At 48.4% G+C, this 27,837-nt stretch overlaps 1 protein-coding gene across 4 annotated transcripts in view; it reads right to left on the bottom strand.

The window, feature by feature from the left end:
• The window catches only part of FLNB (filamin B), a 145,201-nt gene extending 122,364 nt beyond the window's left edge, over positions 1 to 22,837 (bottom strand). For 3 of the 4 annotated variants that reach the window (XM_073901412.1, XM_025885759.2, XM_025885760.2), the window contains exon 1: positions 22,363 to 22,836. In XM_073901412.1, coding sequence (XP_073757513.1) covers positions 22,363 to 22,654 — 292 coding nt within the window. In that variant the 5' untranslated portion in view covers positions 22,655 to 22,836. Of the gene's footprint in view, positions 1 to 22,362 lie in introns of all 4 variants that reach the window. The other variant, XM_025885762.2, reaches the window with a different exon arrangement.
• Positions 22,838 to 27,837: the final 5,000 nt, after the last annotated feature.

Here is a 27,837-nt window from a genome sequence, read left to right as displayed (position 1 = left end):
CTATTCTGCACACATTCATTCTTCCTTTCAACTCTTCCTCCAAGAAATGGGGATGGGGGTGCCTCTTACTTTCACTACGCTGCCACTCTGCATCCTGTTTGGATGGGGATCCAAGTCTGCAAGACTGAGGATCACGAGGAAAGTTACCTGGCATTTTACCATGGAAATTATGCCACTTAAATTTGAAGTCAGATTTTATTTTATATCCAAGTTTAACACCTTTTAATTATATAGACAGCTTTTAAGAACCCTCAAGCATGCTACAACTTACATGCTGATTTTGTTGTGTGTGGTTTTTTTTTTTTTTTTTCCTGTTTGATCTGCCTGTGAGGGGAAGAGGTAATCCCACTTCAAGGTGCGGAAGGAGGTGATAACCTAGGTCACAGGTTATATAATACTACAGCCAGTGACACCAGACTTTCAAAAAACGAAGGGGGTTTCTAAAGAACCAACAGCAACCTACTACAGCAGTGGTGGGGTGTGAGAAGCCTTCCTGGGATCCATTCTTCCAGCCTCTTCAATGTTCCAGGTTGCGGAGGGGAGTGGGGAGGTGGCACAGGTGATCCAGATGAAGCCAATCCCAACAGTCAAACACCCTGACCAGTGACTGCTTGAGGAGAGGGCAGGTGACCCAGGCTGCTCCAAGCCCAGCAAACCTCAGGGCCTGCCTTCGTCCTCCGGCAGGTGCGGGCGTGGGCATGGCCATGTGACCTGGACCACGCTAGCCTGTCCGTGAGCAGAGACAACAGAAAACAGAATCTTAGAGAAACAGATCCAGGGCTCTGACTACCTCGAAACCTCCAGGTCAAAATGCACCTGCAGCCTGCCCTACGCCTGGACTTGGCAGCTGCAGGAGCCAATGAACTCCCTTTCTGGAGGAGCCAGGATTAGTTGGGTCTCCTATGATGTGGAACCATACACAGCCTAACTGATACATTCACGTTCAAAGCCTGTCTCTTCTGCTTCCTGGCTATGCAGCCAATCGCTAAACCTCTCAGTGCTTCAGGCTCCCCACCTGCAAGACAGAAGTAATACGTACGTCATAGGGCTGTTAGAGTGAAGGGAGATACTTGATGTAAGGCACCAGTGTGGCACAGTCCCCGGCACATGGCAGCTGGGAGCTCACCCACCCATCCTTGAACGATGGCTGTGAGAGACTCCGTTTCCAATAAGCACCCAGCACCCAGTCAGCCATGGTGTTAGCATGGCAGGGCTTGTTCCTAGAAGTAAACCAGTTACAGAACCTGGTGACAGCAAGAACAAACACCTGTGGTACAGGACAGAGAAATACAAACTGACCAAAGCCACAGCTGCTTTTACCAACCAGCTTAAAGAATTCTGTCTTTAAGGAAACAACACTTCTTATGGCTAGGATGTGCAAGAACTGGAATTCAAATACACTGCTGGTGAAAATGGAACAGTTTGGCAGTTTCTTAAGAAGTTAAATACAGGGGCACCTGGGTGGCTCAGCTGGTTAAGCATCTGACTCTTGATTGCAGCTCAGGTATGATCTTAGGGTGGTGAGATCGAGCCCTGTGTTGGGCTCTGTGCTCAGTGGGGAGTCTGCTTCCCTCCCTCTCTCCCTCTACCCCTCCCCCCCACGCTCTCTCTCTCAAATAAATAAATCTTAAAAAAAAAAGTTAAATATACACCTACTATATGATCCAACCATTCACTCAGGAAAAAGAGAAAAATATATGTCTACACACAGACTTGTACAATGTTCATAATAGCTTTATTTGGAAACAACCCAAATGTCATCGACAGAAGAATGTACAAATTATGGTATGTCCATACAATGAAATATTGCTCAGTAATCAGAGGGAGCAAACTGCTGATTCAGGCAACAACAAGAAGAATGACAGGCAAAGCATGAAAGGAGACAGACAAGAAAGAGTACAACCGTACAATTCCATTTACATGAAGTTTTACACATGCAAACAGAACTACAGCAGCAGAAAGCAGATCAACGATTACTTGGGGATGGGAGGGGGCAGGAAGGATGGGAGGGAGGAACGCAGAGAGGCTCAAGGAAACTTCTGGGGCTGAACAGGTATGTTCGCTATCTTGGTTATGATAACAGTTTCCCAATGTGTGTTTGTAGGTGTTATGCATGCGTGTGTATCTCAAAACTTAGCCTAAAAAGTCATTTCGAGAGAGACTCAGTAAGACTCCTCCTTCAGAGCAAAACTGGGGAAACATGGCACATGACTGATGTTTAGAACTTGAGATTCTGCCCTCAGTTGAGCAGATGAGTCCCTCCTCTTTTCTAAAATACTTATATATATATATATAGTGAGATGATCATCAGAGTTAAGTCTAGCTAACATCTCTTACCATACATGGTGACAAATTTTTTTCTTGTTGTAACTTTTAAGATCTACTCTCTTAGCAACTTTCAAATAATGCAATACAGTGTCATTAACGACAGTCACCATGCTGTATGTTACATCCCCAGGATTACTAATTAAATACCTGGAGTTTTGTTTCAGGTATAAAACCTTTTGATCTTCTTCACCCATTTCACCCACCTCCCAGCCCCTACTTCTGCACCAATGTATTATCTGTATCTATGAGTTTGGGCCTTTTTTTTTTTTTTTGTAAGATTCCACATAAAGGTGAGATCAGCCAGTATTTGTCTTTCTCTGACTTATTCCATGTAGCACAATGCTCCCAAGGTCCATCTGTGCTCTCACAAATAACAAGATTTCCTTGATGGCTGACTTATACACAAATACACACATACACACGTATACACACACCACATTATCTTTATCCATTCATCCATCAATACACTTAGGTTGTTTCCGTACTTGGCTATTGCAAATAATGCTGCAATGAACATGGAGGTGCATGTATCTTTTTGAGTTAGTGCTTTCTTTTGCTTTGGATAAATACCCAGGAGTGAAATTGCTGGACTGTATGGTAGTTCTATTTTTAACTTTTTTAGGAACCTCCCTACTGTTTTCCATAGTGGTTGTACCGATTTATAATCCTACCAACAGTGCATGAGGGCTGCCTCTTCTCCACATCCTTACCAACATTTGTTATTTCTTATCTTTTTGATACTAGCCACTGTAACGGATAGAGGGTGATATCTCTTTGTGGTTTTGATTTGCATTTCCCTGCTGATGAGTGATGTTTGAGCATGTTTTCATGTACCTGTTGGCCATCTGCAGAAAAAATGTCTTACGATCCTCTGCCCATTTTTTAATCAGATTGTTTGGACTTCTGCTATTGAGTTGCAGGAGTTATTTACATATTTTGGATATTGACCTTTTAATCAGATACACGATTTGCAAATATCTTTTCCCATTCGGTACATGATTTTTTTCATTTTGTTGATGGTTTCCTTTGCTGTGCAGAAGCTTTTTAGTTCAATGAAGTCCTACTTATTTTTGTTTTTGTTGCCTTCCAACTGTACACTTTCAAATGTGTCCTTTGTTGTATGTCAATTTTATCCCAATAGAGTAATTTTTTAAAAATTAAGTGCTTCTGAGGTCCTGTGTCCAGGCACCTGGGAAACCGAGACAGGAACCACCATACCACAAAATGGACGGACTTGATTCCGGCCATAATGCAAAGGTGTTCTTAGAATGCCACTCCCTTAACACTCGTTCCACTGAGAATCATCACTTATCTGGGACTTTCACCCACTTTTAAGGACAAAGCAAATATTTCAGTAGTCCCCCGAGGTATCTCCCTGCCTTAGACAAAAAGCCACTGACTGGAAGCTCCCAGAGGCCGATGTCCAAAGCTCACTCTCTGCCTTTGAGAACCCCAAGCCTGCCATGTTCACAAGCAACGGGAGGGGCCTCACATTCTAAGGTTATTGGCTCAGGAGTTTCCGACACATACTTGGGGAGTGGGAGGGAGAAATCCTGCTAAGTGTGAATGTCTTCTGTCTTAATACCATCCTGATGGGGGCGCCTGGGTGGCTCAGTCGTTTAAGTGTCTGCCTCGGTCTCGGGTCATGATCCCAGGGTCCTGGGACTGAGCCCCGCCATCAGGCTCTGAGGAGCCTGCTTCCCCCGCTCCCTCTGCTGCTCCCCCTGCTTGTGCTCTCTCGGTATGAATGAATAAAATCTTTCAAAAAAAAAAATAACACCCTGACATCTTGAGGACGATCTGTTTTCCTTCTTACAAGCTGGGCCCAGGCTTGTCTTTCAAACAAACAAACAAACAAACAAACAAAATAGAACAAGTAGGATACCTTTTCCCCCTTCCCTTGGTCAAGTTCATCAATGCATTGTACCAGCATTAAAATGAGACGCTTCTTATAAGGGGCATATTTCCAACAAATACACAGAAAAAAAGGGGGGGACAGAAAGCATAGTATAAGCACCATGCAACTGAAGAAATAAGATGTTACAAAATGTTGAGAGACCCTGCACCCCCCTTCATGGCTGCACCCCACCCCATAGGCAACCACTATCCAAAGTTTGGGGATGGTCATTCCAATGACCATATGTGTATTTCTATTACATATGTAAAACTTTATATATAAACAGTATCCCAGCATAGGTATCTTTGGGCAATTTGCTTTTTCTGCTCAACACTGTTTGCAAGACTGACCCAGGGTGGTATCCTTGGTAATGCCACTGTTGCCTACGTCCATCCTCTTTCTTGGCCCACCTCTGATTCCAGCCACAGTTACGGCCAGCAGTTCTGTGCCAGCTCAAATCACTCTCTGGGGACCACCTACCCACCCAAGCACACACCTTTTCTTTTCCCTTTTTGCCCCGGCAGAGCCAGCATGCATGGGCATCCAGCCTGGAAGTTTGAAGAATGAATGCTTCCATCACTGGAGAGCAGGAGCTAGTGCATCTCCAGCTTCCTGTGCTTCTCCAGGTGGACAGTTCTAGAAGCATTCTGTATGTTTCTCAGGAGGCCCCAGCAGAACTGAGCCCCTGCTGCACACAGCAGGGCCCTTGATAACTCACCCTACTACTGCTTTCTCCTCCTTCCCTGTCTCACTCACTGTTCCCGTTTCCTGCTTCCTGGGATCACCACCCCTGCAAAAGGCATCTCCACGTGGGTGCAGGTCCTTAGGTCCAGCCCACTCTCAGGAGAACTCAAACTAAGCAGAGTTCCAGTTTATTCATTATGCTCTGTATATTCCATTTTTATCAGCACAATTTATTTTTTTAATTTTTTATTGTTATGTTAATCCCCATATATTACATCATTAGGTTTTGATGTAGTGTTCCATGATTCATTGTTTGTGCATAACACCCAGTGCTCCACGCAGAATGTGCCCTCTTTAATACCCATCACCAGGCTAACCCATCCCCCCACCCTCCTCCCCTCTAGAACCCTCAGTTTGTTTTTCAGAGTCCATCATCTCTCATGGTTCCTCTCCCCCTCTGACTTACTCCCCTTCATTCTTCCTCTCCTGTTATCTTCTTCTTTTTCTTTTTTCTTAAAATATGTTGCGTTATTTGTTTCAGAAGTACAGATTTGTGATTCAACAGTCTTGCACAATTCACAGCGCTCACCATAGCACATACCCTCCCCAATGTCTATCACCCAGCCACCCCATCCCTCCCATGCCCCCACCACTCCAGTAACACTCAGTTTGTTTCCTGAGATTAAGAATTCCTCATATCAGTGAGGTCATGTGATACATGTCTTTCTCTGATTGACTTATTTCACTAAGCATAACACCCTCCAGTTCCATCCACGTCGTTGCAAATGGCAAGATCTCATTCCTTTTGATGGCTGCATAATATTCCATTGTGTATATATACCACTTCTTCTTTATCCATTCATCTGTCGATGGACATCTTGGCTCTTTCCACGGTAGCACAATTTATTTTAAAAGAATATGCCCTTTATGATGGAGTGTTACAAGAAATCAAGTTTTTAAGCGATACCTGATGGCAGAGAAATTATCATTAAATGATGGACTGCCAAACTGCATACATTCTGGCTCCTGAGCTATTTATAACGTGTTGCATACATATGTGTAGAGAAAACTGAAAGGGGAGGCTAACAATTCCTTTGTTTTCTCTGGACAGTGAGATTAGAAGCAATGTTTCCTCTTTTACTATTTTTATGCAATTTTCCCATTTCTATGTAAAAACATGGATCACTCCCAATGAGGAAAAAACAGTAAGGTCTATATAAAAGACATACAGTTGACATCAGAAGGATTCCTACAGTGAATGACTCAACCTGGAGAAGGAGGTCTCATAGCAGAAGGAGGCAGGAGGATCCAGGGGCAAGAAGAGGGTGTGCACATGGCCCCTAGGTACAGAAGAGAGGGGCTGAGGAGGTAGAGAGATGGACAAAGAACAGGTCCACCCGGCATCCAGCCCCCTTTGCCCTTCCTAGAAGAGTCCTGAGAGGAGCCCAGATTCACCTCTCCCAACAAGACCCCTAGGCCCCCAGGGAAGTGACCCCACCCCCAGCTCCGGGGAAGCCCTCACTGGTCTGAGGGTAATTCATCCCCCTTGCCAGGTACCGGCTCAGAAATCACCACGTGGTCCAATTTGGGCCAATGAGACATAAGAAGAGGTCTGTTGCCGGCTTCTGGAAGAGCTGTTCTTGGCTCATAAGGAACCCCCAGGAACTCTCTCTTAACCTCGAAGGAGCTCTCTGCTATGGGAAACCACAGGGGAATAAATCAGGCTCAGGACTACTGAAACCAAGAAAGCAGAGACCTGTAGAACCTGGATCCTTGATGACAGAGCTGCTGGGCCCCACAAACCCATCACCCACTCTGTCTGGGCTTGCTGACAGGAGCCAATCAATTTCCTTGTATGCGAGCCAGTCTGGGGTCCCATTCCTGCAGCTGAAAGGATTCTAATTACCCCACCTGCCCCTCGAAGGCTCTCCTTGCTGTCCATCTCATCCTGCTTTAACCCATACACAGTGTCATGGTAGAGGGGTCATGGCGTCCTTTGTCCCAAACCTCAGATCCCTTCTGAATGTCCTGATGCCAATCAGCATGATCTAACCAAACCCCAAACCTGAAATCCCCCTTCACCTCACTCACTACCAGCCTAGAGTAGTAAACACCTGAGCCTTTCAATCAGAGTGTGGGATTATGTGTTAGCACTTCCTAAATACTTCCCATGTGGCAAGTACTTTACAAAATTTAGCTCATTAAATCTTCACACCCACTCTTTCAGGCAGAAACTATGATTATCCCTAGTTTACAGGTGAGAACATTGAGCACTGAAGCTCCAGAGAAATCCTGTAACTCAATCCTAGGTCACACAGTAAGTCCCAGAGTCAACCCCAGAGCTGCCTGAGACCCCAGTCCTCATTTTTTTTTTATTTTTTTAAGATTTTATTTATTTATTTGAGAGAGAGCACACGAGAGTGCGTGGAGAGGGGGGAGGGGCAGAGGGTGAAGCCGACTCCCCACTGAGCAGGGAGCTGGATGTGGGGCTTATGGGGCTCAATGCCAAGATCCTGGGATCATGACCCAAGCCAAAGGCAGATGTTTTAACTGACTGAGCCACCCAGGTGCCCCCCAGTCCTCATTTTTAACCACAACTTCCCTCCTCCCAGAAACCCAAGAGAAGCAGGTGTTGCCCTTGGCTGGCAGATGGACAGAATAATCAGACTCAGCCTCAACTCCACTACCTCAAAAAATTCCATTCATTCTTGGACACTAGCCGGAGGCATTTCAAAGGTCCAATCTTGGGGTATATCTTGCCTGCAGAAACTACAGGACATGCTAATCTGAGGGGGAAAAAGTTATGTTGTAAACAGCATATCAGGACATCTTGTTTTTAGCTATTTACAGTGGACATGGACTCCAAAAGAGCTTAAAACTCCAATCAGGCTTTAGGGAACTAAGGTTGGTTACCACCACATAAAGGGTTAAGATGGATCATTCCCTTGGGGCACCCGGGTGGCTCAGTCGGTTAAGCATCTGCCTTCATTCAGCTCAGGTGGTGATCGTAGGGTCCTGGGATCGAGCCCCATAGTGGGGCTCCCTGCTCAGCAGGAAGTCTGCCTCTCCCTCTGCCCCTCCCCCCTCATTGCTTGTGCTCTCTTGCTCTCTCTCTCTCAAATAAATAACAGCTTAAAAAAAAGATGGATCATTCTCTTACCATAAGAACAACGATAGAACTTTAATATATTGTTTCTCTAGAATCATTCTGAAGTGGGTTTATTGTTCATTCAAAAAAAATTCAAATTAAAAGAATCATTTTCTTCTTAGAAATCATTTTCTAAGCTTTTATTTGTAAAAGACCCCTACAGGCATGACAGAACTTAGTTTTGTGATTTTCTTACTACAACTTCTGCCTGCCCTGCTCTTCATTAACTTCGTTAACGTCTCCTTATGACCCCCCCTTAGGCCCTCAGTGAGCCCCAAGACAGGTGACCAAGCCCCAGTCCCCTCTGTCCTCCTAGCCACCAGCCCAGCTCCTGGCACAGATCCTGGCACACGATGAACGCTCGACAAGTATTTATTGAACAAAGCATCTACTTGGAGCGATCGGCGACCCTCTATCAGTCCCTTTGCATCACTGAGACAACATTACCCTCTTTCCAATTCTTTCTCAGTCCTCTGGTTAGGTGAGGGAGAAAGGCTCAGTGTGGTGCTAGGTTACTCAGAACACCGATAGCTCGTTGGCTAATTTTCCTTTTTAACCAAAGAGTAGGCCTCCCGCTGAGAACAGGCAACGATGCTAGCCAGAATTTAATAACACTGCTTTGGGTTTATTTATGGTCACTCCGATTTACCTAGTGACACTGCTTTTTTGTTATGACAGTGACACAAGTCTCCTTTTCAAATGCATTTGTTTTAAAAGTGAGTCAACCATAGGGGGGAGAAATGTTAAGCAGAAATGAAACAGAGGCAGCCAAGGGATAGAGCAAAAATAATACAAGTGACTCCTTTACGAATGACTGAAGTTTGGGAAACACAGACCTGATCCAGTTCTCCCCTTTTACCGAAAGGGAAACCGGCAGAGAGAGAGAGAGAGAGAGACAGGCAGAGCCCTCTCCATGGCCCCAGTGATGATGGAAACAGGCCCAGGTCTGCCTGGGGCGCCCGATCTTGCCAAATCCAGCTTGCTCTGGGCCTTTCCCAGGACCAAAAAGCAGTGAACACCTGCTGATCTTATTGATAACGCCTGATGGTCAACTTCAATAGCTCACAAAACAAAAGCCATTGTGCAAGTGTTTAAATTTTTGCCCTGTCACATGGAAACAGTGCCCAGGCTGACTAATTTCTTCCCATCATTAAAACGCAAAGATCTGCATTAGTCATCACTCAAATATCAACCCCACAAATGCTACCTCTGGGAAAGGTGCTGGGTGTTCCCTGCCCCCAAGAAAGACAACCTAAAAATGACACTCCCCTCAAAGGGACGCAGCATTAGGGATCTGGCCCAACCAGGGAAAGTGCAGGGAGCCTTGTACCCAAGGAGCAACAGAAGGAAGCAGGTAGTTACACAACACACGCACAGATCCCTCCCGCCTGGCAGGGCTCAGGCTAGAGGACCCCTGTAAAATGATGCCCCCCCTGCCCCCACCACCACCACACAACCTCCCACATCCTTCTAGAGTCAGGAGCCACAGAATCGGCTCTTGTCAATCTCTTCCAGTCCCCTAACAACCCTGATGCTGTTTGTACAGGGTGTGACCCCAGGATTCCAGTTCCCAAGTACTACTGTAAAAATATTGTCACTAGCGCCAGGCATGGAGTTTGGGCAGTGCTGGGTTTCAGACCACACCCAGGACAGCCAGAATCTTGGCAGGAAGCCCCGCCATGATCACAGGTATCAAAGGGCCAGGACTAAAAGGGAGAGAAGACAGTGCCCAGGGCCGAGGCAGGGCCAGGCCTGGCTGGAGGAGGGCAGTCTGTACACGCCCCTTTCCTCCAGATTGAAAGTACGTGAGGCAGGGAGCGCCGTCCCATCTCCAGCATGGCTGCTTCCTCTTCGTCCTCCTCGACTGAGCTCTGAAAAGCGTGGGTGGGAGGTGTGGGGCTTTATAGGGATAATGCTGATGCCAGCATCTCAAGAGCAGTGGCTATCAATTACCGGCCACTGCCCATGACCAGGAGCGGGGCGAAGGGCTTCAGATGCACATTCTCTTTATGCCTCACAAGGCAGAGCATTTTATTTTATTTTATTTATTTAAAGATTTTATTTATTTATTTGCTAGAGAGGGAGCGAGCACAAGCAGGGGGAGCAGGAGAGGGGAAGCATGCTCCCCACTGAGCAGGGAGCCCGATGCGGGGCTCCATCCCAGCACCCTGGGATCATGACCTGAGCCGAAGGCAGCCGCTTAACCCACTGAGCCACCCAGGCATCCCCAAGACAAGAGCATTTTATTATCACATTCTGCATATGGAAGACAGGCTCCTAGAGGCGACACCGCAGCTTGCTGGGGTCTGCCAGCTCTCAAGGGTCAGAGCCGAGGCTCAGACCCACCAGCAAGTGCCTCACCCGGATGGTGTCACAGCCGCTTCCGTAAGGGCAAAACCAGGAAAGAAATGGGAGTGAATCTAAGAGACAAGGATTAAAGAAAAAAAGGAAAGGCAAAAAAACTAGTTAAAACAACAGATCCATTTGCCAAACAGGACAAAAGGGAAAGTGGGGGGAGGATGTCAGGAATAGTTTCTATCCTTAAAGGAAACTTGGCCAGAAGATCAGGAAGTGCCTCTAACCCGTGGTTCCTGCCCAGCAGTTACTCAAAAACTCAGGTCACCTCTTCTAAAAGCAGCCCACCGGGTGTGAGGTACCTTTGACCGATTTCTGGGAGCATCCCCCCCCCCACCTCTCCCCTTCCAAGATAATCAGGTCACTTCCACCACAGGTCAAGGAAGGACAAGGGGGAGGAGGCCAAAGACCACCATTCATGGGGCATGTATTATGTGCCACGTGCTTTGTAAGGATTGTGTCATTTAATCTTCAACAACAGCAACAGTTGGGGCACTATGATAGCCTGGGATACTGAACCTCAGAAAGGTCAAGCAACCTGCCTTGAGTCTCCCAGCCAGTCAATGGCAGGGTCTAACTGACCCACCGTCTCAGGCACACTCGGGTACATAGTTCAGTCTGTATCTGGAAGTGGTTTCACTTCCTCTCCTTGGCTTCGAACAAGGGTAAAACAGATTTTTCCATGGACCTGGTGTCCTGAAGGCTGTTGAGAAAATGTTTCAGAAACACCAATACCATGAACACCTTAGGGCTGCATTATAATATTCAGACCTCTAAAAATTCCCAGATGAGCAAGGGTGAACCAAGCTGCCAACTACACTCTGTTAGGCTCATATTGGAGACACTGAAATTGCTAATGGAGCTGAGCAACTAAAAAGTAGATGAATTTCCACGCTGGGCTTCACCATGAGACAAGGGGCACCATAGTTACCAAACATAGTAACTATTATTAGGAGACCCTGGCAGTCCCAATAAAAGTTGGTCCTAAAAACTTTTAAGAGACAGAAAGTAGCTGAACACCCCCACTTTGTGGTTGACCATAACATATTTCTAGACCAAGGGAGACTTGCAAACCACGAGCCTCAACCAAGACCTCCAATTTTAAGGCTGGCCCCGGCTCTGCAGTAACTCAACGATGAATCTTGTTACAACCATCAGTATGATCAAAATGATTTCACAAAACATTTCCAGTCCAGTCTCTTTCCTCCTGAGAAAATGGAATCCCCTTTTCCCATTCTGATCAAAAGGCAGCTGTTATGCAAAACTCCCTGAAAGCAGAAAAAGATTTGTTAAGATTCTCCACAGGTGATGTGGGGTTTTTTTTCTTCTGTATTTCTCTATGTTCTTGCAATTTTCTTACAACAGCTACAAACACAACTTTTTAATATAGAAAAATACTGGGGCACCTGGGTGCCTCAGTCGTTAAGCGTCTGCCTTCGGCTCAGGTCATGATCCCAGGGTCCTGGGATCAAGCCCCGCATTGGGCTCCCTGCTCAGCGGGAAGCCTGCTTCTCCCTCTCTTGCTGTGTCTCTCTCTGTCAAATAAATAAATAAATAAATTTTTTTAAAAATATAGAAAAATACTTAGAAGTGAATTTTGAAGACCATGCTGATGGCTTTCCTTTGAGGTTAAGGGTTTGACTCAGTCGGCCACATACTCAGTGGCTGATCTAGGATGTGCCTCAGTTTCCTCATCTGTATAATGGGGATTACAACATTAACTACATCCCAGGGTTGCAATTAGGTTTCATTTAGCTATTAGTGAAAAGCATCTATCACAATTTTCTGGTACTGGTAGGTGCTCAATATATATTCGCTATTATTAATGAAACTAGTATTATGATTATAGTGACTCTCAGTGGTTTCCGTTTATATTCATTTTCTAAGCCTCACATGGCCACTTGGAAAAGGCCTTACTAACTCTTAACAGCTGAAGCAAATCATAGATGTTCAGAGAATGACAATGAAGGGCTGAATTCTTTACATTCAGCATCACTGTCCCCCAAACGAGGTGTTCTCCTGGGACCCCAGACCCAGAGGTCCACTACACAAAATTCCTGTCCCACTCCTGGCTGCAAAGGCCCCTATTTTGCATTTCTGAAAGCAAATATATTGCAGACAAATGAATGTATCAGACTTATTATCCAACCCATCTATGCCAGGGGCTGTGTATTTATTCAGTAACTTATTATATTCCTACTAGGTGCCATGCCCAGAGCCACAGAGGCGAACGAGAGATTCAACACCTGCCCCTAGAGCAGAGGTGATCCAGTGGGAGAGTGAAACAGGCAAATCAGGAGACCTATGGAGCTCAGGAAGCTATGAAATGAAATGGCACAGGGCAGGAGAGGAGCCTCAGGTGTCCAGGAGGGCCTCGAGCTTGCCCGACCTCAGATGTGACTTCCCACGGGTGTCAGACAAGAGTGCCCAGAAAAAGGGATGGGAGAGGCAATTATGGGGAGGGATGCATGCCTGGCAGGAAGCGTAATGTGACACCTGGACCAGGACGCCTGCACAGGAGAGGCATTCCCCAGGTGCCAGCTTGCCTCCTGTAGTGCAGATAAGGAACATGACAAGCCGGGCGCCTGGGTGGCTCAGTCGGTTAAGCGACTGCCTTCGGCTCAGGTCATGATCCTGGAGTCCCTGGATCGAGTCCCGCATCGGACTCCCCGCTTGGCAGAGAGTCGGCTTCTCCCTCTGACCCTCCCCCCTCTCATGTGCTCTCTCTCTCTCATTCTGTCTCAAGTAAATAAATAAAATCTTTAAAAAAAAAAAAAAAAGGAACGTGACAAGCCACTGCGCGGGTGCATGCCGGCCAAGAGCCCCAAGGCTCCTGCTCTCGGCACACTGTCTGGGTTCTGCCCCGGGACGGCTGCAAGCTCCACAGAGAGGCCTCCTGTCCCCCCAGGAGCACTCCCTTGGTCTTCCAGCCTCTACGTCTTCTGACAAGGAATCTTATAAACAGAACCCAGAACTCTGCTCAATTAACAGAACGACCAAGTCACAAAGGGTCTTTTAGGCCCAAGCCTAAAGACCCCAGCACCTTTGGTCCCCTGGAGGGTGACACCTAGTTCCCCCCCACCTCTGGCCTGCTTTACCCCACCGAGGGAACAAATTCCTTTGTTCTTGAGAAGAGGCCCCAGGCCCAGCCATGCTCCCACCAGACTGGAGAATGCCAAATAATTCTTGTTTCCCTAGAATATCTGATAAATCACTTCAGGGAGGTTCAGGGAAATCAGGGTGATTCACACAAGCAGTGCAGTACCAGCATGATAAGAATTTGATTATTTTCTTGGGGGCAGCAGGGGCGATGGAGGAATCTGATTTTAGCCACCAAGAATCTTTTCATTCTCGGACCCCAGCCTCCACGGGAGGACTGCTTCTGCCTCGAGTCACAAGCAGCATGAGGCCGAAAGTAATACCATTCTTGTTTGCAGAAGGAAAGACGAACGCTGCTTGCCTTTTTTAATCTTAAAATCTGAATTTATGGGCCGCAGCAAATTTACATATCTCGGCCACGAATCCCCACCCATTTCCCTATAGCTCAAAAGCCAAAATTCCACACTGTGTTCTCGTTGTATCTAAACGGAAATTCCAGCGAAGTTGTCTGGCATGGCAAAAGCTGACCAGCCTTACGAAAGAAAATACCCAGAAAGGTGACCCGTTTAGTCAAAAGAGCTTTCAGATCTCCATGAGAAAAGGAATTCATGCCAGCATAAAGGGCCTTCAGAGAGGGAGAACAGGAGTGTTGTGTTAACGCCCAGACCTTGCAACAAAGCAGTGCAGCGATTTCTGGGGAGGCTGAGCACTGAGTAGGCCAGCCCGCAGAGGCTTCCTCTCCCAGGATTGCTGCAGGAGATGCCCTTGGGGACACAAGTTCAGCTCCGGAGCAGTTTGGCAGACCTATGCTACCCAGCCAGGGGCCTATCCACAAGGCTCCCCGAGGAGGAGCCGGGAGCTGCTGGCTTGTACCAGGGCAGCCAGACTGATAAAGGCCAAATGCCAGCCAGGAAAGAGAGGTTCTGCTCAGTAGCAATCACAACCCCACATGCCCTCCCGCCGATTAATGTTTAAAGGGTAGCAGAAGGGAAGGATGTGGCATGAGGTCATTTCTGAGAGCGCACAACTGCGCCAAAAGGGACCGTGACCAAGCATCGCCCAACACAGCTGCATCTGCACAGACACCCCCATGCCCCCCAAGGGGTGGGCACCATGAGCCCCACAGGATTGCAACCAGGGGCACCTCCTCCTCACCTCTGGCTTCTAGGCCCCACCAAGAAAGCCCTGCCTGGCCGCCCAAAGCAGCCTTCAGCTGGTCCCCACTGTCCGAACCCTGCCCCTGGGAACCAAATAAAGGCAGGGAAAGAACTAGAGGTGCCCCCAGAACTGAAGAGGAGGCCCCAATTAAAGCTCAACGGTGCTGGAAGGGGCAAGGCAAATGGGCCCAAAAAAGTTGTTTTAGAGAAGAACATTTCAATTGCACATTCATCAAGGTCAAGTGAGTCAAGTTGCAAGCAAAATAGAAATGAACAGAACTAAAGCTGCAGAAAGTCTCTCACTACAGTATATCTATTTTACTTTTAAGTGTGAAACCAAACTTTGAGATAAAAAAAAAAAATACTTGATAGTTTGATGCAGGCAACCATCATGCCTGGCGTGTGCAGGGAGGCTGATTTGGGCCTCAGTTTTCTCATCTGCAAAATGGAAATAAATACAAAGCCACTCACTTTGCGGGGTTCATGATGAGGATGAGAAGCAATAAAGGTAAGGCACTCAGGACGGTGCTTAGCAGACAGCAGGCACAGGACTGCACTAGACATTCTGTTGGAGGATGCATGTGCACATCTCAACATTCAGTACATAAATGTCTCATCAGCGTGGATCCTTGAAAAAGCCAAGGAATATGCAGGGGGAGGGCAAGTGTTCTCCTTACCAACCCATCTCTCTAGGCCAGGTTGTGATGAGGGAAAAGAGGAAGTCAGATGCTCTGTCAAAATAATTCAAACCTAAAACCAGACTTGGCTAAGTGAAAAACCAAACTGCTTCTTTGCTTCTAGTACAAGAAAATCTTAACCAAAGACATTCTACTGCACAGCGACTGGTCAAAGGGGGATGGGGGAAGTTAAAAGTTATTTGGTATGTTTTGTATCCAGACAATGGGTATAAGTAAAACCCCATCAAGAATTTTTTTTACAACTGAACAGTTTGCAGAAAAGTTACAGCAACTGTCTACAACGTATCAAATGAATGTATTTAAGGCAAGTGCTGTAAGGCTCTTAGAAGAAAGGCAGCACTTTGTGTTCTTTCTCTCTCAAATAGGTAAATAAATCTTCAATATGATTTTGAAAAAGAGAAATCATGATACTAAGTAGGCAGAATTAAAATACCCAATAGTTCCATCCTTCATACCATGTATAACTACTCTCACGTACCACTTTATCATTTTAGTATAAAGAGAACCACTTGGTTTTCTAATCATCTTTCCCAAAAAACTCTCTCCCTAGAACATGGACTCAATTTCCCGAGAAAAGTGAGCAAGGCACTTAAACGCTGCAAGGCCACTTTCCAAGCCCCAGCAGAGGAAAGTGCTGTTGTTTATTATACAGTAACCCGAGCCTATCTGGTGATTACTGAGCATGTTTAATGGATAACTAGATTTACAACAGTAATGTAAGGTGGCTTCTAGTAGAATGTCATGAAAGGCAATTTTCATCATTGTAAGAGCAGGAAATAGCACGCAGTTAGCCTGAAATGGCTCATTCCATTGGGTTTATTCATTTGGTTCAACTTGTTGGGGGAAGGGGATAGAATTAATAGATCCACCTCCTTAACTCAGGATAACTAAAGATCAAAACTAAATGCAGAATAGCATCAAAAAAGGGGGTGGGGGATGAAATGTAGAAACAGGCCCTCAGGGGACTCCAAATAGGGCCTCCACAAGGGTGCACAAGATAATCCATTAGAACACAGGAAAAACCAGATCTTATATTTGGATTTGTCCTCTAAAAAGAAACTAAGCTTTACTAATATTTTATATACAGGCTGACAATAATATATGTATATAGCTTGTGAATTTGCATCTATGAGAAAGGGGCACATTAAAATTGTTTCACTGATAGGAATGACTGCAGAACCAGTCAAGAGAGCCCCAGATTAGATGATCCATTTCCACTGGGTCCACCGACCCCACGCCAAGCACCCTCGAGGAAGATGCCCGGATGGCAGCCTCCAGCTCAGAAGGCCCTTTGTGCCTACCTCTGTGCCACCCACCCCTCTGACCTCCACCTGACAAACTCTTCTGCTGTGCCTCACTTGGCTCATTGTCTGTTCACCTGCCTAATTCTAGTCAGGCTTTAGGGCCCAGCTTAATGGCCCCTCCCTCCAGGGAGTCCTCCCGACTACCCACCCCAGCCTGAGGGAAGGCACTCCTCCCCCGACCCTCACCCCCCCCAGAAAGCTTGCCATCTTGAGCCTCACTAGCCACAGTGTGGAGAGCATCACTGACAGCAGCAACTGGGAGCCGGTTGGAAGGAAAGCAGCTCAGCCTTCACACCTGACCTGCTGAGTGAGACCTACATTTTTAACAAAGTCCCCAGGAGATGTGCGTGTGCTTGATGGTTTGAGAAGGTCCCTCCCTGGTTACTCTCTCCTCTGCACTGAGCAGTGTATGAGGCAAGCGAGGGACCTGACTCTCATTATTCCTGGGGCCCTAGCACCAGCTGGTCTTTCCTATATTTACTGAATGAGGAAAGGAAGAAAGAAAGGATCTTAGGAGGCATCTTCATCAGAGGTTCCAAGGTTGGCGGAAGGGACTATCTAACACGCCAGATGACAGCAGTAGGACTGGCCAGGGAGTAGATAGAAAACGAGACCAAGTCCTAGACTTGGCTTCAGAAGCACATTAATATTAATAATGATAATGCCAGCACTGTGCTATAAACATACAATGCTCTCAGCAACTAAGATAGGAACTATTATTCTCCACTGTACAGATGGGGGAAACTGAGGCTCACAATGGTGAAGGCAGTGGACCAGGGTTGCACAGCCGTTAGGGTGAGAGTGGGGCTTAGCATGCTGGCCATCTAGCTTCAGGCCCATACCCTAAACCATCCGCCTGGACCCAGTTTAACCTAGTATGTGCTGACCCAGAGGCCGTTTATAGAGAAAGCAGGATGGCGTGGTACCGTGGCCACGAAGCCACGGCAAGCAGGACCCAAAGGCTGAGCCTGAGCATCTGCTGCACAACGAACAGGGCAGCCATTCTCAACTACCCTGCGCATCCGCCTCACCGCACAGAGGGTGGATCCAGGCAAGGAGGGGCGGGCGAGGGCCCAGGAGACATAATCTGGTTCCAAATCAAAGCCCTCCTTCAGCACAGACTCTCCAAGAACGAAGGCAGCTGCTGCCTGGCATCCTGGCCGAGCCGCTGCTGGAGCAGTGCCGCAGAGCCCAACTGCCATCTGGAAGTGATTTGGCCCAGAGATTCCTGAACGGGGTGGAAGGCTGGAACGACCAGCCGCCCCGTGCTCCAGTCCAGGTCTCAGAAACAAAGCCGGTATGAATGGGCCCCGGAGGCGGCCGTAACATAACCAGGGGCCCTCCCCTTCCAAGGAGGCCAGTCCACAGCCCTATTACAGCAAAGCAGCAGCAACACGAGCCAACGGAGCTGGTCGCCCCAGTGTGGCACCGATTTTAAATGTCCTTTCAGTGTGTAAACCCTCCAGCGATGACTTCTGAGAATACTACTGGACGGCATCGTATTTATTTAGTAAACACTCACACAGCACTTACTATGTGCCACAAACTTTTCCAAACATTTTTAAAAAATATTAACTTCTTTAATTTTTATAACCACCTTTGAAAGGAGGTAGTTATCACCCCCATTTTAGTGAGAAGGAAAGCAAGGCGCAGAAGCTTCTTAATGGCTACTTAGTGGCAAGTGGGATTTGAACCAAGAATCTTTGCTGAACTACTACAAGAGCCGCATCTCATTGTGTTACTTTGGTCCAAATGGCCCAGGCCTTGTTAATTCTGAGGCGGCATGCCACTTTGCTACTTTTAAAACACTGTCTACTACCTTGGCCTAAAAGACACACTGGCATTTGCTAGGTAGTTCAGGAAAGAACTGGATTTAGGATTAAGGTATTTGTATGTGATTTTGGTGTGGACGGGACAACAGGAAGGAAAAGGGGCTGAGTCCCGTGGTGACCCACCACCCTGGAAACCCTGCCCAGGGACCCAAGGTCTTGGGAACACACACCCGCCTGCTCTGGGGCACTGGCCTGGCACAGGCACCTTAAGTAAACATTAGGGTCAGACCGCATCCTCTGAAAAGGAAAGAATTCCTTTTTCTAAAGGATCAAACCAAAACACACCACCCAAACGTCTAGGCAGACTTGATTGTCATTCTTGGGCTGGGAGACCCCTTTTTCTCCAAGTTGGCCAAGCTGCCCAGTGTCAGAAAGGTTTTTGGAAAAACAAGTAAATAAAACTGCCAACTCCTGGCAGGCAACTAGGATTAAAAATGCTGGGGCCTCGCTATAAACTGCCCAAAGACAGAACAAGAAACTGAAGAAACTCTTCAACACCTGGATGCAGCCTAGAATGGGCCCACCTTACAACTCACAAATGTGAATCCACAGCCAGAACTGTCTTTCAGCGACTTCTAGGCAGAAAAGCCAGTCCTCTGGCAGCTTCTGACCATCTCCTGTCTCAGAGCTGGGCGCCAGTACACAACTCTTCTGATTTCAGTAATGTGCATTGTTGGAAGTTATCCAAAGTCCACAAAATGCTGTATTCATTCAAAGATACCTTCCCAGATTCTGGAGTAAAACACCATCCATTAAGTAGCAGGAAATACCACCTCCCCCCCTCCCCCAGTGAGCACACAGCAGCCATTCCCTTAACAAGCTGACCTTGATGCAAGATGCAAACTGATTCTGCTCACCTCCTGACATGACGCTCATCTCAGGGGACCCTCATCCTGTCACTCACCTAAAGTCTGGAGATTGCCCAAGACCAGAGGCTCAAAGTGTGGGTGTCCAGTTGCCACCCCAACATCCCAGACTTGCAAAACTGGCTGTTAACAGGGGCTCTCTGGTTAGGGGAGAGGGGTTGTGTTTTACCCATTTCTGCCACTGAAAAGCAGGTCAGTTAGGGTCAATTTCACAACAGGACAGTTCTGGCCTTCAGTCACCACTTACTAGCTGGGTGACCACTGCAAGTTACTTCACTCCTGTTTCCTCATCTTTCAGTGGATATCATAATACTAACAACCACCACAGAAATAACAGCAACCGTGTTCTAAGCACTTGGGCAGAACTAGGGCAAGCCCTTTACCCTCCCAGTGACTTGCTGAAGCAGATCGTTGTGTAGACAAGGAAACCAAATCTTGAGGATTCAACGTGGTGATAAATGGGATGATGAACAGAACACGCTGAACACCAAACTACAGCCAGTGTCTTTGCCAGCACAATGCAACACGGCTTGAATACATGAACTGAAGTCCGAGCTGCATGTGACTTTTTTTCTCAAGGGCCATTACCCAGAACAGCCCCAGGGGCAGGAGTTAGAGGCCTCAGGCATCACCCCTACGGGAGCTCTGGCCCTCAGGCAAGGCTCCCTCCAGGCTCTAGAGGCTGGAAAACCTGTTTGCAGTGAGATCTTTCCAGGGAGCAACAAGACAGCCAATGACAGGAGTCATCAATGTGGCCACACTCTTTGACCCAGGCATGCCACTTTGGGGAATATCATCCAAGACATCATTTAAAAGGAGAAAATAAAATAAAACAATGCAGCCTGTGGTGGAAAGAGGTCCACAGCAATAAGTTGCCAATAGCCCACCAGCCCACAACCAGAGAAGGGGAGGCTAAGCCCTGGAATGTCAGGACAATGGAAGATGCTATGGCCTGGGTGAGTTCAGGAATGAAAACCATGAGGGTTGAGTAGAAAGATGGGACCAGACAAAGTCTAGAATGAGGCCCCCAAGTTCAGGGCACTGATGGGAAACCATGCTGCAAGCAGCTGCAGCTTCTGTAAACAGTTGGTAAATCAGGCAGTCCGGGATTGTCTGGTGCTGTGGTTTCATTTTTTGTTTGTTTGTTTTGTTTTTTTAAGGAGATTTCATGTCATGTTTGGATACTCCCGTTTACTTTAAGTTCCTTTGTTCACTTAATTAAATAAATACACATTTTTAAAACAAAGACGAAGTGATCCAAGTTGAGCTCAGCCAGGCCTTGAGATTCCTCAGCAGGAAAGTTGGTTTTGGAAAAGGGAAGAATTCCAGGACGGTTCTAGGGTGGTCCTTCCCCAGTTGTAGGAGACGGCCCCCAAAAGAAGAGGCAAGCATGTTACACAGCTCTGCAGAGAAGCCAACCCTGATGGGGCGCTGCAGAGGCGGTGACAGCTGACTGGGCCCAGGAAGCAGGAAGCAGCCCTACCTGCCAGCACAGGTGTGGGGGAAGGGGAGGGAGAGGACACAGGAGACTCAGCCTACAGGAAACCCCTTTTACTCTGGAGAAAGTCCCAGCAGCCACACCCACCACCCTTTCTTCCTATCACAGAAGTCACCATAAGGCCTGGTTTTCTCAGGAAGAGACCCCAGACCCAGGTGTGGGTCAGCTCCTCCGGCAAGACGCTCCCCTGGCAGAACACACACACACACACACGCACACACACAATGTAGGTGCACACACTTTCTCTGCACACCCATGCCATGTACAATTACATGCTCTATACACATACGCTGTGTATGCACACATACTCTACACATACAAGTGCGCGTGCGCGCGCACACACACACGCACGCACACACACGCACGCACACACACACACTATACACCCCTTGCCCCTACTGTCACAGCCCACACCCTCAGCAGCTTTGTGACCCTCCTGGAAACTTTCAGTTAGCCCAGGTCACAGTGGGGACCTGACCCTCATTCTCTCTCCCAGCTCTGGGGAGAGGAACCCGACACCAACTCCCTCCCTCCTCGCAGGAAGACCCTGGTGTGGGGAAAGCAAGGAGAGGAAGGCAAAGTCTCCTTTCATTGTACCCACTTCCTTCAATTCTCAGCTAGACCCTTCCTACTTCCATGACCTTGGGCACGTCAATGAACCCTCTGGACCCCCTTTGCCTGTAAAATAGGTCTAAGGACACCCCAACTGGCGGGATGTGTAAGGACTGAGAACTTGGAAGGCTGCTGGCACACAAACAGTAGTTACTATAGCACCACTGCCCCTAAATAGATCGCTTCTACTCAGAGCTGGCTCACCCCGAGGCACCCGGCCAGAGCTGAGCTGGGAGCGGGGGGAGAGAGAAGGACACACCCCCACGACTCCCCTTCCCACTTGGGGTCCCACACCGAAGCCAGAGACGGCAGGGGAGGGTACCAGGTGCCCGTCCCCACCTGGGCGGCGAGGCCCCAGGCTCCCAGAGCATTCCCTCCCCAGGTCTTCCGCCGGGCGTAAGAGCCAACGCGCGTTCGTCGGCCGCTGGGCGCATCGGCCTGGGCGCAGCGGGGCGAACGCTTCGGGGAGCATCTGACCATGGACCCCACTTCCACGGACCGCGGATCAGACGTTTCCAGCACCCCGCAGAGGCACCCCGGGTGCGGCGAAATGCATCAGCCCCACCTCTCCCCGTGCAGCCCCAACCCAAGCCCAGGACCCACAGCCCCCCAAGGACGCATGGCGAGGCTCAGGGCGGGAAGCTATCATACGAAGTCCTAGCCCAGGGAAAAGACCGGGAAGGGGGCCTAGGTCTCCGGCGTCCCCACCCCCCTGGAGGACGACAACGCCCCCCGCCTCAGCGCCCACACCCAGCCCTCAGCTCCTGGGCGCGGGAGGGGCGCGCGGGAGGGGGCCCTAGCCTTCCCTCTCTGTCCCCCACCCCCGGCGCACGCGCGGGGACCGGAGGGTACACCGCGGCGCCTGGCCGAGCCAGGGCACTCACCGATGGACACGAGCTTGATGCTCTCACGGTCCAGAAACTCGAGCGCCACGGACACGTTCTCCAGCTGCATCTGGCGGAAGGTGGGCCGCTGGTGGTACTTGCGGTACATGCGCTTCTGGCTGAGCACCTCGAGCAGCGCGATGAGCCGCAACCCATCGCTCAGGTCGGTCTGCAGGTTCCCAATGCGTTTGTTCACGCACTTGAGGTGCTCGTTGCACCAACGCGTGAAGGTGTTCTGCTGGATCTTCTTCCACGGCGCGTCCTCCGCCAGGTCCTTCTCGGTTACCGGCATTCTGGAGGCAGGGAGAGCGTAATGCGCAGCGACTGCCGGGGACTGGCGTAGGGAGGCCCAAGGGCCCGGGGAGAGAGAACCAAAGCGGAGCGGGAGCGGGGCTCGAACTCGCTGCTGCTGGAGCCGCGACCCGGACTGCTCTGCGGCCGCCTGCCCCTGGCCGCGCGAGGCGTCTGGACCGGCGCCTGCGCACTGAGCCGACCCGCCCTCGAGGCCCCGCCCCGTCCCAGCCCTTCGGCGGGAGTTCCCGGGCCACGCTCGCCCCCTGCGGTCCTAAACGTGCACTGCACCCGCGGCCTCCAAGGCGTCCCGGGACCCCACGCTCTGTGCTCGCCACCTAAGCGAAAGGAAGCCAGTGGGGAGACTTTGGCTTAAGGAGCAGATCATGGTCCAGGTCCCGGTTCTGGTCCCGGGATCGGGGACGTGCAGAGGTAGACAGGATGGACAGGGGCGGTGGCGGCATGGGTCATGGGGGAGGGAAAGGGGGGAAATTCCACCTATAGGTTCAATAGCTCCCGCTTCGTGCCAGGCGCGGTGTTAGGCAGTGGAGGACACGGTGAAGGAATGGACATTTTACTCTTCATATTAATTAAACTCATGTGAATTACACTATTATCATTCGACGCATTTGAGTGCCTACTGTGTGCGAGGCCCTCTTAGCACCTAAGAAGTAATATAAGTAAGACAAACTTATTCCTAGACCTTGAGGAATTGCTAGAGTAATGGGAGAGAAAAATACAGTTCAGCTATCACAAACAGCTTAGTAGTAGTAATAGAAATGAACAATGGGGGGCGCCTGGGTGGCTCAGTCGTTAGGCTTCTGCCTTCGGCTTGGGTCATGAGCCCAGGGTCCTGGGATAGGGCCCCGCATCGGGCTCCCTGCTCCGCGGGAAGCCTGCTTCTCCCTCTCCCACTCCCCCTGCTTGTGTTCCCTCTCTCGCTGTGTCTCTCTCTGTTAATTAAACAAAACCTTAAAAAAAAAAAAAAAGAAAGAAAGAAAGAAATGAACAATGGGGCACCTGGCTGGCTCAGTCAGTAGGGCATGCGACCCTTGATCTCGGGGTTGTGAGTTCCAGCCCCATATTGGGTGTAGAGATTACTTAAAAATAAAATCTTTTTTTTTTAATATTTTATTTATTTGTTAGAGAGAGAGAGAGCATGCACACACACAAGCAGGGGAAGGGGCAGAGGGAGAAGCAGGCTCCCCACAGAGAAGGGAGCCCGATGCGGGGCTTGATCCCAGGACCTGGGATCGTGACCTGAGCTGAAGGCAGACGCTTAATCGACTGAGCCACCCAGGCGTCCCTAAAAATAAAATCTTTTAAAAAACCAAAACAATAATTTGCACAGTGTATATCAGTTTCCCAATGCTGCTGTAACAAATTACCAAAACTTTGTCTTTAAAAAAATGACAAATTTGGGGCTCCTGGGTGGCTCAGTCGGTTAAGCGGCTGCCTTTGGCTCAGGTGGTGATCCCAGGTTCCTGGGATCCAGCCCCACATTGCGCTCCTTGCTCAGCAGGAAGCCTGCTTCTCCCTCTCCCTCTGCCTGCCTGCTGCTTATGCTCTCTCTCACTATCTCTGTCTCTGTGTCCAATAAAAATAAGTAAAATCTTTTTTTTAACATTTTTTTTAAAGATTTTATTTATTTATTTGAGAGAGAGAGAATGAGAGATAGCACGAGAGGGAAGAGGGTCAGAGGGAGAAGCAGACTCCCTGTTGAGCAGGGAGCCCGATGTGGGACTTGATCCCGGGACTCCAGGATCATGACCTGAGCTGAAGGCAGTCGCTTAACCAACTGAGCCACCCAGGCGCCCATAAATAAAATCTTTTAAAAAAAATCACAAATTTATTATCTTGCCATTCTGTAGCTTAGATGTCCCTCATGGGTTTCACTGAGCTAAACTCAAGGTGTTGGCAGGATGCGTTCCTTTCTGCAGGTCTAGGGAAGAATCCATTTCCTTGCCTTTTCCAACTTCTAGAAACTTCCCACATTCCTCGGCTGTGGCCTCTTCTTCCATCTTCAAAGCCAGTAACATCAGGCTGAGTCTTTCTCACTCTGTCATCTCTCTTGTTCTCTATAGTCACATCTTCCTACATCTTCTTCTCTTTTTTTTTTTTTTTTTTTGTAGGCTCCACACCCAGCATGGAGCCCAACTTGGGGCTTGAACTCACCATCCTGAGATCAAGACCTGAGCTGAGATCAAAAGTCAGATGCTTAACTAACTGAGCCACCCAGGTACTCCTTCCTCTAATTCTTTTAGGAAACCTTGTGATTCCATCTGGCCCAGTTGGTTAATCCAGGGTATTTTTAAAACATTGATTAGCAATCTTAATCCCATCTGCAACTTTAATTCCCCTTTGCCATGTAAGATAATATTGACAAGTTCTGGAAATTAGGATTTGAACATCTTTGGGGACTGTTATGCTGCCTACCAACACCATATATTGAGTACCTGCTGTGTATCATCTAAGCCCTCTGCTAGGAGCTGGGAAATGGCAGAAACCCAGGCCAGTCCTCTTCTGGCAAGAGCTGAGTAATTATAAAAGTAGCAGCTAGCATTTCCTAAGTACCTGCTCTGTCCCTGTGCCAAGCGCTTTGCTAAGCAGTTCCTTTGCTATTGGCCCAGTTTGACAAGAGTTAACTGAGAGATGAAGTGACTTGCCCAAGGCACACAGTATAGACAGGACTGGAATCCAGGTGTGTATGAGCACAGAGTGTCCTAGGCCCAAGAAGCGACACAACCTAGGCTTAGAGACAGGGGGTCTTCCTGGGGGAGAGGAGTTGGACAGGGTGGAGTCAAGGGCTTCCAGCCTGATGGTTGCTCAGGAGAAACCAGCAGATTTGTGGCTGTAACATTTATACAAAGAGGTCATTGGCATACAACACTGAAGTGTTTTTTCAGACAGATTGCCTCACTTATTGGAAACGCTCAAAACAGCCTGGGGTAGGGTTGGGGGTGGGGGTAGGAAGAGAGTGTATTACCTGGCCCTGGCCCCTAATAGGCAGGCAATAACTACTTGAAGAACCATTCCACTCCTTAGTGATTAAGTGAAGAGATTTGCTAGAGGTCAGCTGGTAAGGACTAGACAAAGCTGGACTTGAACCCGGTTCTAACTCCAACATCTGCGCTACGTGTAAGGGCCCCCTGAGAACCCTGTTCTCAGCCTGGGTTTTGCCTTTGTCCACACCATCTGAGCTGCAGATTCACTAGAGGCAGTGTTGGTAGCCTTTGCCTCCCCCATGCCCGAGGCTCCTGGTTCCTCAGGCTTTCTGCACCCAAACTCCTCCATCACAACTCATCAGCCTGTGTCTCACTCCCTGAGGCTCCTCCTCCCTGCGGGGTAAGACTGGAGCTAACTGCCCCCTTTCTTATGTTGTTGTTTTCACCAGGTCTTGACACCAATAATGAAATCATGTTAATATCCAGCGCATTTCACCCGGAGCTGAGACACCCCATTTTAGGACAAGTCCAGTGATTATCTCCACCCAGTCAGAAGAAACCTGAGAGTTTTCCAGGGAGCGATTCATGGGGAGTAACGGGGACTCAGTGGAGATGGGCGGTCAGGGGCTTCAGAAACAAGGAGAGGAAGCAGATGAGGTCTTCAGATGACTTCTTCTCATCTTCTCATCTCATCTCCTCTTCTCAGTATTTGATAAAGGATGAGGGTCGAACAACTCAGGCTGGCATTTCTGCAAGTAGCATCTTAACCAACACATTCCACAGTTTTGCCTGGCAAGGCCTTCACTTAATAAATACCCACTCTCTGTTTTCTAAGGTCTGTCCTGGGCTTCTCTAATCTCTTAGAAGAACTGCCCGGAGCAGAAGAGCTCAAGGACATGAGAAGCCCAGGCTTTGGGGGTGAATTTTGTCTGTTCTGGCTGTGTGATCTTGAACAAATAATCTCTGCGAGCTTCGGGCTTCTCGTCTAGGTAATAATGGAGATAGCACACCTCTTCCTAGGGTTTTTAGATAACACAAGCAAAACTAGCATCATGCCTGGCCCCACAAGAAGCATTCTATAAATGTAACTGGAAACCAGGCAAAATGAACAGACTTCCCAACCAGTCCCTGAGAAATCTGGAACAAGCTGCATTTTCCCTAGCAGACTCTAGTCTGTCTCTGGAAGGAGCCATGGCTCCCCTCCATGTCTCTTACTCACAGATGTTGACAGCCGTCTGCTGCAGCCCTGAGAGATCTCAGTAAGAATCAACTGACCGAGCAAACACAAGCAGGGCAGTAACCCCTATGGGTCAGCGTGGATATGGCCGGACAACAGCAGGTGCACAGACATCCACGAGGAAGAGATTAGCTGAACGTTGAGCATGAACACTGGGTGGAAGGTTGAAGCGCCATGAGCCTACTTCTCAAAGTCATACAAGTTGCCAAATCAGTGGCATTGGAAGGGGTTCTTCTTTCCAAGCAACTGTGAGGAAGTTCTCCTGATCACCTCCATGCCTTTGCTCAGACTGTTCCCTCCACCTAGAATGTCTTCGTCTTCTCCTCTCCAACTTGGGAACCCCATGCCCAGCCTTCAGTCCCCTCACTTTCACAGCCTATGCAGTCACACCACTGATGTTATGCTAAGGTTTCATTGCCATGTTCTGTGCCAGTTGCTGAAGGAGGGCACCTGTCACCTCCGTCTCTTGGCAGGGTGTAGCCGGGGGTTTAAGACCTAATAGAGTCTGTACAGTCCAATAAAAATATAATGAGAGCCACATTATGATTTTTAATTTTCTAGTAACTCTTAACAGTTACTAATTAGGGCGCCTGGGTGGCTCAGTTGGTTAAGCAACTGCCTTCGGCTCAGGTCATGATCCTGGAGTCCCGGAATCGAGTCCCACCTCGGGCTCCCTGCTCAGCCAAGAGCCTGCTTCTCCCTCTCCCACTCCCCCTGCTTGTGTTCCCTTTCCCACTGTGTCTCTCTCTGTCAAATAAATAAATGAAATCTTTAAAAAAAAAAAAAAAAGATGACCAACTGTCCTGGTTTGCCCAGGACTAAGGGGTTCTCTGGGCTGCAGGCCTTTCATTTCAGTGCTGAAACCAGGAAATGTCTGTGGCAAACCAGAACAAGTTGGTCATCTTACCCAATATATCCAGAAAGTTACAATTTCAGCATACAATCAATATGTTTAAGTATATACATATTTACATATATATGTATGTATATTTATACATATAT

The sequence above is a fragment of the Callorhinus ursinus genome, unplaced genomic scaffold (assembly GCF_003265705.2).
Source record: "Callorhinus ursinus isolate GAN/ISIS: 27379988/994484 unplaced genomic scaffold, GSC_fseal_2.0 scaffold15, whole genome shotgun sequence".
Lineage (NCBI taxonomy): Eukaryota > Metazoa > Chordata > Mammalia > Carnivora > Otariidae > Callorhinus > Callorhinus ursinus.
This window is presented reverse-complemented; position numbering and strand designations above follow the sequence as displayed.